The following is a 14,305-nucleotide window of genomic DNA, read 5'->3' on the forward strand; positions in this document are numbered from 1 at the left end:
CAGCTGAATAATGCAAGCTGGTTCTTGCTTATACTGCAAGCCAGTAATCCTGCTAATGAACGGATAGATTTTAGAACGATTCAGAAAAATCAGAGTTTGACAGTAAAGGACAAGTCTCACAGCAAAAACTCAGTATATTGAATAAAGGGGCACTTAACATTCATATTGCAATGTTTTATCCATTTTATAGAAAATCATATATCCAATATGGAAGTCAGGTTTGTATTTCCAATCTAAAAATGAGGTTTTTTTAGTTAACCTTTGGATCCTTTTTAGATTACTAACCATGAACCTTTGAAAGCTGTAGTTAACACTAATCCTGCTTTAATTCTTAAAGAGTTAAGAACCTGAAAATGGAAGTTAATTGGAGCTTATGTTCAAAATTCATCTAAAATTGTAAGCAAGTTTTTCAATGGTCTAGTGTTCATACAACTGTTTTATAAATTGTTTGCCACTTTTTACTTTACAGAGGAGTATTTTCAAAGTAATCAAGAGTACCTCTACTGCTCGCAAGACATCTCTGAAAACAGATCGCTGCTTTCTTTTGTCTACTTTGGCACGGTGCTTGTTTCCATCTGTAGCCAGGGCCCTCAGTTTCTGTGTTAAAAGTTCCATGTCTTCATAAAAGAAATCCTAGCCAGACGAAAGGAGATGTTCCAGTTTCTGGTCTTCACACAATTTTTCTCTAAGTGGTAATACATCAACTTTTCCCACAGTATTGTCATTTGGGATCACAAGGCATTTATAAGGTAAAATAAATATATTAACTGTACTTAAAAAGTTAAGTGATCAGGGTCCAGTTACCCAAGTGTGACCTGTTTGCACCTGCTGGTACAGTTGTCAGCTGAAGCATTCAATGTGGAGCTCCCTCAATATGACAGCAGCTGCCAACAAGGTCTCTTGTGAGGCCCTTGGATTATGGAACAAACGCCCCACTTGGCCTGCTAGTGCCTAGATTTGTTAACCCTCTGGACATGCTGTAGTGTTATGTTCTCTGGCACTTGGAGTCGAGGAGATGCTTACTGGCATGGGATAATTAAGTTTTGGGGTGATTGCGGAGATACTGACAGTTGACTTAAGATGTTTAATGCCATTTATTACTGTTAAATTAAGTTTGGAAAGGGAGCCCAGAGCTTACAAAGGGGACTTCTAATTTTTTAAGACTAAAACTGAACAGTTTATGGAGGCCAGATTAATTCCTAACCAACTACAAGTGCATCGTTTTGTCTTTTTACCGAATCCACATTATTTACATTACTCTTTCAAATGATAGTTTTACTTTGATAGCATGCTATTTGTGGCATGGACCAGCTGTTCATTTTTTAACTATGCCTAAAACAGAACCCTGCACCTTAACTGCGGCTCCTAGGCACTACTCTATTTTTAATAGCTGTCTTCTGTGTGTTTCTATTTCCTTCTTTGTCGTTGTAATTTTTTAATCTCATTTTACTTCAGTGTCCTCCCAGTCTGCTCCATATACCACACCACACAAATATACTTAGTGTCATCTGATCCTGTGATTAAGTTGGTAAATTTAAGAGTGAATACTGCATGTAGTTTGAAAGAATGAATGCTAAATAAGAGCAAGGAATGTAGTAAAAATCTTGCATGAATGGGAGTAGTGTAGATAAGATTAGCATCAGATGGGCTACGAGAACCCTTTTGTCATAAATTCTGCTTATAAGCTACTGAACTGGATAACTTGCATATGAACTGAAGTGCTTTTCTTAAAGGAAGTGTTTTAAGATCTTAAAGAATGCATATTTATATTATTTTATCAAAGCCAACTACATTCAAACCAAAATTTCAGTCACTTGAACAATTTTCTTCATTTGCAATGTGTCTGCAAGCTCTAGACTCATCTTGCCAGGCCTAATAACTTCACTTTCACTGTCAAGCCCTTTCAAAGTAGCCTTCCATAGCTAGGATCTTGCAACCATCTACCTCCTGTATTTAGAAGCACTACAAAAAGCAGCACAATTTAGGTACATGTGAAGTTACTGTGCTTGGTATCCTGACTCATTTACAGTTACCCTTCCCTCTCAGACCATGTTCTAGCTTGGTCAAGGCTGATGTGCTTTGCCAGGCGCCCTTCTGGCAGCCCTCCCAAGCTGTGCCCATGGATAACTGGAGACTATTTTCTTCATTGCTGTCAAAAAACAGTTAAGAAGTTAAGGCACATTACACCGAAGGGCAACGAAACAGATTAAGTCTGTTATAAGGCAACATTAAAAGACAAATTACAAGTTACTTAAAATATCTAACCATCCAGTGCAAAGGTAAACCACAAGGAAAATATACCAATCACAACCTCAGTAGCACAACATAAATATGTAATTAACACCTTAAAAGTCTTCCTCCAAAGTTGCAACTGGCAAAATGCATCAATCTACTTTCAGATGCCAAGAAATTTTTCAAAAGCATCAGGCAAGTCCCATAATGATGTTTTACTAATCTCTTCATCCTTGGGTACCCCCCTTTGAGGCAACATAAGGAAATGGAAAACCCCCTACTCAAGATACTATCTAAACTCAAGAGTTCATTGCAACTGTGACAGCACACAGCAATGCTTTCTGGGAGTCCCTGGAACTGCCAGATTTGGGGAAGCTGAAAAGGGTAAGGGTCTGTACTAAATGCCCCCTTTACCATGGTTTGTTGGGGTACAAGATGCTAATCTACATTTCTTTTCTTTGCAGTTTTTTTTAAAAAGTGTTATTTAGATGTCAGTATCAGATTTTATTGACTAGCATTCCAGCAGCCCTGGAGTTATCACAGGGAGATAATAGGAGGGCTAGCACAAGGAGGCTTGTTTTAATTGGAGTAGTTTTAGTGCAGGGATCAGCAACCTTTGGCATGCAGCCCATCAGGTTAAGCCCCTAGCAGGCCAGGACGGTTTGTTTACCTGCAGCATCCACGGGTTCAGCCAATCGCGGCTCCCACTGGCCGTGGTTCACCATCCCAGGCCAATGGGGGCTGCAGGAAGAGGTGGTTCGGCCCAGGCTGCTTCCTGCGTGCCAAAGGTTGCTGATCCCTGCTCTAGTGTGTCTTCTAAGCTTAGATACATTTTTCTTCATTATTTTAAGTTGTGGAGTGTTTATATGCAACTTTCCCACCCAGAATGCGCAGACAGATACAACTAGATTGTAAGAGGTGGTCCTCTGGAATTAGGGATGCTATGTGAAAGATGCTATGCTAGTTCGCAACAATCTCAATGCAAGAAACCTGTTACAGCTAAATCCATTATACTTACAGCTTCAGTTTCTCGTGCCAGTTCAAACAGAAGAGCTAGTGTTTCTCCAGCAGCAATTCTCATGTTGACATCATCACAAGATAAGAGGTTTGGAAGTTTGTGTAAGTGCCTAGAAAAAATGAGCTACATTTTATTAATCTGTAAAGAGCGATTTTTACAATAAAGCAACATTAAGCAAAATAACAGTTCATTGTAGAAGTTGCCTTCCAGGAAAGGAACATACATTTCAAGTTTTTTCTTCACTTCGCTCACTGGGCAGATGGTCAGCAACAGAGTCCATGCTAAAAGTGCACTGATGTGAAGCACTGTGTTGTGGGTGCTAGAAATGCCATTAGTGTTGCTCTCTCTCTGATACCATTTTGTGAATATGTTTTCCAGACACTCCATAGTTGAATACAGTTCCTGGTTTAAAAAAAAGCAGTGTAAATGGCTACATTCAATTATTAAAATTTGTGTAAAACTTGATATAAAGGGTTAAGCGTTTATCCTTACAGTAATATCATCAGTGACTATGAAACAGCAAACTCCCAAGCAGGTTGCACTCTAGACATGGAAGAGAAGTAAAACAAGTCAGTATTTCCTAGTTTAATGTTGATTCTACCAGACCTGACAAGATTCCAAAATTTTAAACTCTGGTCTTTGTTACTCCAACTGCTAGTATAAATAAGTTCTATGTGGAGTGCCCATGGAACCATTCCTTAAACAGAATGAACTCACAATGAACTCTTCCCGCATATTTTTCGCTTCATAGCTATATCTGGCCCGCTTTACAACATATGCTGCTCTGCATAAGTATTTGCACTTCTGAGGATGTATGTACCTCTAAACAAAGAGATACATCGCCAATTACAAGAGCTATATATAGCCTGCCTTTCACTTGATTAGCTAAATTAGAAGAGCAAGTAAAAGCTCACTACTATGAACTACAAGTTTCACAATGAAATAAAAGGGATGGCTGGTGTCTACTCACTGCTGGGGGAAGGATTTTCCAGAATTCTGATAAACGGCATTTTAAGGGTCTACTCTATGTGTGGTCTCACCAGCTCAATGTGGTACATTTTTCCAGTTTCTTGTGGGTATCATTTTTTAACACCCAAAGGCAATTCAAGCTCTTCCTAAACATCTGTATTAAATACTAGGGCTGCTTTACTTTTAAAGCAGTGTTTCAGTTGTGCTTTGTTGCAACCATAGTCAAGCTAGAAACTTTTGTTTTGACACTACTTGACGACAACAACAAAACAGGCAAACCAGTTGTACAAAAGTGGATGCAAGAGTTAGATGGGACTAGCTCAACAAACTCAAGACATTAAAGTTACAGAAATATCCAGTATCATTAGCAGCCATGGCTACTGCTTTGAAGGGGCTTTTAGTTAATAGTTTGGTAGGTGCAGGAACGGAGGCACAGGTGGATTCTCTGTACTTGGGTTTGAGGCTACCATCCTTACCAAAAAGGGATCCTTGACTTGAGGAGGGCATGCAATTTTACACCCTTTTCTGCTAGGTATAATTATACTTATATCCCACAAGTTTTACAACTTGCATAAATATTTGTGGACTCTGTATACTGTTTCAGGAAACATTTAAAATAATCCTAGTAGACAGGCAATACAATAGGAATTCTAGAAGTGAAAGGACCATGCACTGTCTCACACCTAATTCATGGTAGGAGTCTCATTGATAATGTAGTCCAGAACAGACCTATTAACAGTCCAAACTGAAGGAAGAACTGACTGACCAATGCCTAGTCACATAAAATGTAACCAGAGTTCCGTGATAGAAAAAGCACAAAGGAACCAAGATACTTTACATGATGTCCCAATTTCCACAGAACATGGCTCTCCATGACTGACAAAAAATGCTTTGGTACTGAAAAGAATGATAGGTGCAGAAATTGAAGTGAAAATCAACATGCAGCTCTTTCAAGCCAATGAGTGAAACAAACACCAATTCTCAAATCTCATGCCATCACTGAAGGCTTCTGGCAGCCCAACACCTGTGTACATTAGTGCAAGAATTAAATTATAGGTTTGCATTAACATATCAGTGAAGTAGTCTGTATTTTGGCAGCAAAGGAAAGAGCAAAGTACCAAAGCTTTAAACTGTTGTACTACCTCTCTTCTATAGCCCAGTACGTTTTATACTTACAGCCTGTCTAGCCTGGATACTAGCTGTTCCATCACAGATTATCTTCTTGAGAACTGGTCCAAGGGTCTTAAGGATCTCTTCACTTTCAATTCCCGACCCCAACTGCACACAGAGAAGACATGCCAGCCTTGCTGCTGCGGACTGTTCATCACTCTTACCTACAGAATAAGGAAATACATTGAGTGATCACCTGCGGATTTTATCCTGCACTGAATCACACATTTGTTTAGAGGTTCGTAAAGGGAGATCCAGCAATGAAGCATGCTGTATCTTAAACAAAACCCAAATGAAGAAAACAGCACTGGAACTGGTACTAGGTTGTTACTAATTCCAGCCAACAGGAAGGAAGCAAAAGCCAACATAATTTTGTAGCTCAATGATCAAAGAGCAATAAATGCTCACTAACATCTAACTTAGGACAAGAAAAGCTTAGCTAACAAATGTATGTGATCAACTAAAATTTTCTGTAAAATACTAAGAAGTCTCATCTCATCAGTTAACACTATAGTGGTATGACAAATCAGTCCCTATCCTATAGTTCCATTACCTTCCAGTAGCGTACAAGCATTTATTACCTTTCTTTATGCAGCGTTCAATGCTATCAGTTAAAGTCATTCTCCTTTCCAGGATAAATTCATATAGTATTTTAGAAGTCAGAGCATTTTTAAGACCTTCAAGAGCTGCTTGTCTTGTCTTCGCACTGTTGGGAGGAATAATATAGATTGATACAAATACCTCTTCACGTAAGCTAAAGCTGAAGGCTTTGCTTTAGTACACTTTTAAAGCAGTGTACATTACATCTACCTGGTGCTGTCAAAATCTACAGAAGTCCTATGAATTAAGTAGAAATATTTAGCACAGTTGTTGAACAAATCTTCTGGCAGACCAACTCCTCATTTACAGCTTGGTTTATTTTCCTTCACCTCTTTCCTCAGCTAGAATGCACAGGGGTAAAAACTTTGGTTGAAGGCTGTGGCATATGCTTAATGCAGCACTGCAAAACTAATGGTAGCTTACCCGCCCAGAAAAACTCACCCATCCTTTATCATGTTAACATTGTGTGCAATTAAGTTGCTTTTCTGAGGCAAGCAATTTTGCAAGACCAATTTACTTGAACAGCGCACCTGATCTGACAGTACACAAGCATTTTAAATTTGTATTCGTAAAAAAGAAAGCCAGGCCTACTTCTCTAATTTACATCAAACACCACTGACTCCAGGGAAACTATTCCAGATTCATAGGAGAGGAGAATCAAGCCCCCAGTATGGATTGCTAAACTGTGATTTTAGCAACTATGCAACAGAAAGATAGGTTAAGTTTCTATGGGGCACCAACACATCACTAATTTGTATTTGAGAAGTCAAGCGAAGATTGGTGATGCTTAAGTGCATTGTTTCCAAACACCCTATACCTCTTGTCCAAGGTAAGGTCAATGAATCCCTTTAACTTGTACTCGAAGTCTTCTTGAGTTGCTTCTTCATCAACTTCAGGTCCTAATGTATACAAGATAATTTAATCCTAATGCACATTACAACGTTCATGTTTAGATAATTAGAAATGTATAGTATGAGAAGCGGATTACTGTATTTAAATATCACAACAACATCCACCTTTTTTCAGGTAACAGGGACCTTAGCAACAAGTGTGGGATATTACAGGAGTAGAATGACACCCAGGAGAGGGACCTGGTTATAGCCAATTGACACTATGGAAAGGTATTTGGTTTTAGTAGCCAGTCAATTCTGACTGAGTTGTTTGTACATATAGATTTCAGCATGAAGCAGCTGTCATGAATGAATGAGGGCTGATGTCTTAGGTCCTCTTATTGTTCCTGAGACAGGTGGTAAAGTTATATCTGAATAAAGGCATTATAAATTTCTGATTAAATCTAAACTTTGCTTTAGAAATTAGCATAGTATACTCACAGAATAAAGAAACCACAGGAGGTTTAAAAGTCTTATGGAACATGTTGTACATTTATCTGTAAATACTTTAATGGTACCTCTTAAAATAGCTATAAAATGGGGGTCAGCAATGCCTTGAGAACCCCAATTTTTTGGTTATTTGAAAGATTACTGCACTGTTTGTGACTGAAGATTAGATAAGAGGCATATGTCAGAAACATCAATTTTGTTTCTAAAGAAATTCTTTCACAAGATGCATAGATCAAAATCAAAAACATACCTTCTTCAGTGAAGCTAGCAGGGTCACTGAAGCCACTGCAGTGGCTCATAGTCTCAATTGATGCATCCTCATCACTGAAAGGCTGCACATTTCTGTGCTGACCACCTTAAAAAAAAACACTTTAGTGACTACTTCCATATTTGGAAAACACTGCCACTCCATAGATTGCTGCCCTGCCCCCTGTTCTCCCTGACCCCATGCAAAAAGTAGGGAGAAATAAGGGACTACCATGTCAAAGTTTGTTTTTCCTCCCTACAGACCCCGTCTTCCATCTCTTCCTGGGCCTACTTAGGGGTCCAGGGTATAAAAGGGTGTTCAGGGAATACTTTCCTAGGCTTAAAAACTACTTATACACAGATTTGTAGCAGGAATAATGAAAGGGTATGATACAGAGTATTCAGTGTACTGGTGGAATTTAGAATTATGGAAGAGCTACACCTTCATTCAAGGCTGTGTCTAGCTATTGTAGTTGATTGGGCTTTCAAACAGCACATGTCTACAATTAGCAAATGTAGTCTGCTCACACATACAACGTCCACAGTCAAAGATAGTGGAATTTCCTTGTTTTTTTAATTCTATTTTAATAAAAATTAAATAAGGTACAATTAGTTTTTTTTTTAAAGAGTGGATTAACCACTGAACAAACTAAGGAAACTGGTGGATTCTGCATCTCTGGATATCTTCACATCAATAAAGAATGCCATTTTGGAAAATATACCTTAACTAAAGAAGTTATTGGGCTCAATACATGGGTAACTCGATGAAATTTAGTGGCCTATGATATACAGGATGCCAAACTAGATGATCTAAGGGTCCCTTCTGCCCTTACGCTATGAAATTATGAACATTTTGGATGGGTGAAGCCCTGATGCAACCTTACAGCCTTTTAAAGTTTTCCCTGGGAATATTTTATACATGTTAAAACATACACAATAGTCCTTTACATATCAAGGCAGAGCACCACCAAATACACTAATGCGATAGCAAAATTTACTCATCCAACAGAAAGAATTGTGAAAAGGTTGGAGATGAGTTTGCCACTGAGTGGCCTAGATACCTCTGGAAATACAATACACTAAGAACCCAATATCTGCTGCTCATGGAACATGTAAATGGCAACACTGAGCCATGAGCCTACTAGAAATATGCTTTTGGTACAGGCACAGAGGGCTGTCCATGCCAATGCAAACAAAGGGAGGTTGCTGTTGTGATTTTCCCAAAATCAACCCCCTACTTTTTCCTTGAAAAAAGGCAGTGAAAATATCCAAGCGATCTTATGACACAAAATGCAACTCGTTATTTAGTTCATTGCAGCTTGTTTCTTCAGCACCCAGCATAATACAAGATTTCAGCCAAACCCAGCTAAGTGCACTAAATACAAATCTGACTGATCCTGAGCAGGCTGTACAATCCATGACTTTCCTTACATGATTCTCTTAATGTTACAAGGAGGACGACAGAATTCAGGATTATGTTCCAGCCCCATTTAAGCCTCCTTTAGTCTTGGTTCAACCCAGACCTTCATATTTGATGTCAAGAACAAAATTTCTATAGCACCTCCCTCCCCCCCAATTTTGTTCTTGTTCAATTCTAGCTTTATTAGCAGCTCAAGCCAGATTTCCTCCAACATAGCAATGAAAGCCTGTAACCTGTCAAGTCCCTCCAAAACCTCCTTCAATTGTTTTTGGAAGTTTAGTGCCTGTATAATATAAATGATGTTTGATCAAAGTCCTTGCTTATACAACACATTGTTTCCAAGTCACCTAAATGTTGAAAATGCAGACAATCTTTCACTGAGTTCCATGAATCTGTCATAACTAGGAAGATGCCTGAAAAAGTCCTTTAAGCAACAAAGACACTGGAGATGGCTGCAGAATTTTTGAATTGCCAATGGGTTTTGAACTTGCTTCTTTCCTACAGACATTAAGCAGTTATTAAATAATGATTAGCACACACTGAGTAATTTGAGGAAATGGATATAGTGAAGTCCATGTTAGCATACGAATTACAACTTTCCTCAAATGTCCATCTTTACCCGGTCCCTTTTTATGGTATCATCAAACTGATGATCTGCCATTTTTAGGTGCAAAAGGTAACAGCAATTATTCCTTAATTAATCTCATGCTGAAGTGCTGCTGGAAGCAGTGGAACAGATACATACTTAAATTACTGACAGCTTAAGTGTTTCATTTGCAGAATGCTCTAAACTCAATGTTTGTGCTTTCAATTTCACAGAGAAAGTTTACCTTAGTGATACAGTTGATTTTGACTGCAATTTGAGATCAACCTTTTTTTAATCTGACTACCAAAGCCTGAGACAATATTTACAATTTACTTTAGGCAGCACTTCATTTCCACTGTTCTTACCATATCCTTGAACATTAGGCACATTGAATGAAATTCACATACTAACACTTGGGTAGTCATGACACATAAATCAGCTGCTTCCAAGTTGTCCCAGTGATCTACATTGGGAATTTATATTGCCATAGTTATGTCATGCCCCATAGACACTTAGTGATGCTGGCCTAATCCCCAATGTAGACACTGTTAGGTTAACAGAAGACTTCTTCTGTTGACCCAGGTAACACTTCTTGGAAAGGTGAATTACCTACACCAACAGGAGAACCCCTTCCCTTCGCATAGGTGTCTAAACTGAAGCACTAGAATGGCATAACTGCAGCTGTGCTACTATAGCAGTTAAGTGCTCTCAGAGTGAGAAACTACCATCTAGTGCAGGGGTCGGCAATCTTTCAGAAGTGGTGTGCTGAGTCTTCATTTATTCACTCTAATTTAAGGTTTCGCGTGCAGTAATTCTTTAACATTTTAAAATGTCTCTTTCTATAAGTCTAGAATAGAAAACTAAACTATTATTGTATGTAAAGTAAATGTTTTTAAAATGTTTAAGAAGCTTCATTTAAAATTAAATTAAAATGCAGAGCCCCCCAGACTAGTGGTCAGGACTCAGGCAATGTGAGTGCCACTAAAAATCAATTCACATGCCTACCCCTGATCTAGTGCATGGTTTTTCAACACAGAAGATCATGAATCCCAAACAAGTATTGGGAGCATGACCATCTTGTCACTCCCATATCCCTACAGAGTCTCAGCATGGAAAAGACTGAAAACCATTAATTTAGTGAAAATTAAGATGAGAAGCCAACTTCAGAAAAATAAAGTGCACTGTCCACCTTCTGGAAGTTTTTAAATAATTCACAGCTCCACAATCGCGGTGAGTTCACAATCCCCAATGATCAAGTCCCTCGCCACAAGCGAATAGACAATTTTGGAGCTCTCATTTCCTAGCGGGCATAACAAGTCCCTTATCAGTCTCCTAGGACTTCTGAGGGGCAGAACACCGAGCTTTCATTCCCAGAGTGAAACTGAAGCCTAGCAACAAGAACTCTCAGGCGCCCTCACTTCATCCAGGGTGACAGATCTGCACATAAAGGGCCCGGGGAACCCACTGAGCATTTTCTCGAGCGTCCCCAGCCCGGACGATAGGGCACGTGCTACACTCCAACCACAGGGCGGCGGGCCCGAGGTTGCAGGCGGAGGCGGCTGGCCAGTCCCGTGGCTGGGCCAGGCCATTAGCGGTGACGCCAGCCCTGGAGCTGCTCGCTGGATCCGCAGAGGTGACCCCGGGCACGGCAAGCTCGGCTCAGGGGCCACCAGCGCACTGCCAGGGAGCGGCCCAGCTGCCACGGGCCCTGCCTCCGGCGCCGCGCTGGACACGCAGCTCGTCGCCCGCGGCAGAAGAGGTGACGCGCGAGTTCAGCGCATGCGCCGGCGGGAGTGTGAGGTGGCGGTTTCCAATCCAGGCGCCTGTCAGCCCCGCGGAGATAGGGCGGCTCGCTCAGGCGGCCCCAGGAAGGGGGGCGAGCAGGTGCCGCCTGCCCGGAGAACCCTGCGAGGAGGAGCGCGCCCAAAGCCCGCCAGACAGGGCGGCTCCGCTGGCCGAGGCCCGGCTGCCCCCCATCCGCCGAGACCCCTCGTCCCTCGAGCACCAGCGCATCATGGGAAATGTAGTTTCTCGTTCTCGGCGCCCAACAGAAGAGCCTGGGACAGGCCGCAGGAGAAAACTACCGCTCCCAGGATGCCTCGCGGCTCCTACCTGCTCCGCGCTGGTGGTTGCTCCCTCGCTTCTTTGACTTGGGCATGGCTACCGGCGGTGCGCAGCTCCCCTCTGTGGGTCTCGGTCTCTCGGTTCCCCCCCGCCCGGGTCTCAGCGACAATCAGCCGATGGAGGAGCAGGAGCGCTTTTTACTACAGCGTCTCTGCGGGGCTGACTTCCCGGACCGAGGCAGTGGAGGGGATTGGCGGAGGCAGGCGAAGGACGAGTCGGTGGTGGCGGTAGAAATCCCCGTGAAGGCCCGTGAGCAGAATCGATGCATCTTTCTCCTCTCAGACACCAGGAGCTAAAGGCGAAGAGACGGCGCCGACGCCGCTTTTATACCCAAACGGGCTAAGGGGGCGGGCAGAGTGACTCATTGGTGACGTCAATCGGATATAACCAATGATCAGCTCTGGTTTACAGGACTCGTGACTCATACGCACCTGGTGCCGATCATGGTGGCGCGTTGCATGTTGGGATGTGTAGTCCCCTCAGGCTCACAAGGACAGCCTCCCGCGGCAGCGCTGGTAGTGTATAAGAACATCCCAGGACATCATTGCACGCTGGGAAATGTAGGCTCAGCCTCTCTGGGCTATGGTAGGACGCCGTGGAGCGCACGTCGGCTTTCCCTCTACAGGCGTGTCCCTGTCTGACCTGCTGAGTGGATGTTGCTGAGCGGAGCGCACACAGGTCCGGGTGGAGCGGTTGGAGTAAAACAGCTGAGACTCACACAGGCGCTTGAGTCAGATCAGAGCCTTCTGGTGCTGCTAGGGCTCATGGATCTGGGGAGAGATGGTAAAAATGGCTCTTCCTGAAACACACACAGTACAGTCCCCTCCCCATCAAGGGGAGGAGAATAGCACTGAGAATGAGGTGAACAGAGCGCTCTTCCTTTCCCCCCTTTCCATGGCTTGTAGCATGGTGTTATATGTGTCTTAATTTAGCCCCATAACGCAGCAGTTCCCAACTATAGTACATGTACCGGAGGCTGGTGGAGACGAATCGGCTGGTCACACGATGCTAGTCTGGCTCTCCTCATATCCAGCTGCGATGTCGCATTAAAGACAGCTAAAAATACATTGAATATTTAACTACTAATCTGCTATGGGATTGCCACAGAGATATTATGTGATCATGAATGGAAGGAAAGGCAATCCACGCAATTGTGAATGAGAGAGGGTGGAGGCATCTGAAAAGATGTACGCATATGCCATAGAACCATTCCACCTTGCATTTTGCCGTGATGCTGGGAGTACCTTTCCCAGATCTGAAGAAGAGCTCTGTGTGTGACTCAAAAGCTTGTCTCTGTCACCAACAGAAGTTAGTCCAATAAAAGATTTTACCTCACATTATATCATCTTGTCTCATATCCTGCGACCAGCACTGCACACGTACAAGAATCGAATAGAGCAATTATAAATGTTCTTAATACATGTACAATATTGATGTTCTTAATACAATGTACAATAGTTATTCAATGGAAGTGAAATGTAAATAGAATGTTAATTATGGATAAAGATGACAAAAGGCAAAAATGTTCATAGAAAGAATCAAAAGGCACAGATCTGCTAGTCCAGACAAGGAAAACATCATTATTGTGTTTATTCTGCCATTAAGGTATCTACAGGCTATTCTATTCTATTCTATTCTATTCTATTCTATTCTACATAGGGTCTTATACCACACATCACTGTAGTACCTATCATTTCTCTGCCGTTTTGGGCTGTAGTTGGTTGTGTAGAATTTAACAATTTAAATTAATATTCTAGTTAAAATAACTTTAGATCAGTGGCAGATTAACGCACGGGCCCACAGGGCCTGTGCCCAGGGGCCCCAGCCAATTTGGGAGCCCCCAATCTGGCCGTGGGCCCCGGAATCCAGCCACGGCGGGTGGGCTCTGGCCCCAGGTTCACCCCTCTGCCGTTGCCATAGCCCATGTTGTCTCCTCCAGCCCCAGGCTTTGGCCTCATGGTGGCAGGTTCTGTCCCACAGCCGCAGGCCCCGGGCTCATCACCCCTTCCCCATTGCCTGTGGCCCCTGCTGCCATCTCAGCCCCCAGCTGCATGCTCCATCCCCTGGCTGCAGGGCTTTTGGCTCGGGCCCAGGATCTGGCTACGGTACTTTGGGCTCTCGGGCTCTGGCCCCTGGACGTATCCTTGCCGCTCCTGGCTTCTCACACTCCCCCCCATTGCCCTGGCCCTCACTGCCTCCCTATCCACCTCTCCATTCAGGGCTTAATTTGTCCCTGGGCTTGCTGGGGCTGAGTAAGTCTGCTGTGAAAAGTGATATTCGTATGTCTGTTAATATCACTTTTCACAGCAGACTTAGTAGCTATCTGGGAGGCTGTGAAAAGTGATATTAACATACAAGTATCACTTTTCACAGCAGCAGACTTACTAGCTAGCTAGTCTAAAAAAAAAAAAGGAGCCACAAAAGCCAATGAAATAACAAAAAAGACAAGAACATGCAAAGCACCTTATTTATGTTTCTATTCTGTTTAGGTCTGGTAAAGAATAGAGACAACTGTATATTATTTTTATTACTGAGCCTGCAAAACCATACATAAATCAATTATAATGATTTGGAAATGTATATATGTGTATTTATTTGCC

General features: G+C 42.2%; 1 protein-coding gene and 1 long non-coding RNA gene across 6 annotated transcripts in view; one reads left to right on the top strand and one right to left on the bottom strand.

Moving 5' to 3' along the window:
- The window catches only part of LOC117876809, a 10,326-nt gene extending 8,572 nt beyond the window's left edge, over positions 1 to 1,754 (top strand). For all 4 annotated transcript variants that reach the window (XR_004645554.1, XR_004645551.1, XR_004645552.1 and 1 more), the window contains one exon: positions 470 to 1,754. This is a non-coding gene — a long non-coding RNA (uncharacterized LOC117876809). The remainder of the gene's footprint in view (positions 1 to 469) is intronic.
- The window catches only part of IFRD1 (interferon related developmental regulator 1), a 16,172-nt gene extending 4,161 nt beyond the window's left edge, over positions 1 to 12,011 (bottom strand). Inside the window, exons 1-9 of one of the 2 annotated variants that reach the window (XM_034769197.1) lie at positions 11,694 to 12,011; positions 7,580 to 7,684; positions 6,807 to 6,888; positions 5,971 to 6,095; positions 5,396 to 5,553; positions 3,743 to 3,793; positions 3,474 to 3,652; positions 3,251 to 3,359; positions 499 to 633 (exon numbers count right to left, since the gene is read on the bottom strand). In XM_034769197.1, the coding sequence (XP_034625088.1) occupies positions 499 to 633; positions 3,251 to 3,359; positions 3,474 to 3,652; positions 3,743 to 3,793; positions 5,396 to 5,553; positions 5,971 to 6,095; positions 6,807 to 6,888; positions 7,580 to 7,684; positions 11,694 to 11,739 (990 nt within the window). In that variant the 5' untranslated portion in view covers positions 11,740 to 12,011. Of the gene's footprint in view, positions 1 to 498; positions 634 to 3,250; positions 3,360 to 3,473; positions 3,653 to 3,742; positions 3,794 to 5,395; positions 5,554 to 5,970; positions 6,096 to 6,806; positions 6,889 to 7,579; positions 7,685 to 9,342; positions 10,370 to 11,693 lie in introns of those variants that run through there. The other variant, XM_034769187.1, reaches the window with a different exon arrangement.
- Between the last annotated feature and the right edge of the window lie 2,294 nt (positions 12,012 to 14,305).

The sequence above is a fragment of the Trachemys scripta genome, chromosome 1 (assembly GCF_013100865.1).
Source record: "Trachemys scripta elegans isolate TJP31775 chromosome 1, CAS_Tse_1.0, whole genome shotgun sequence".
Classification (NCBI taxonomy): Eukaryota; Metazoa; Chordata; order Testudines; family Emydidae; genus Trachemys; species Trachemys scripta.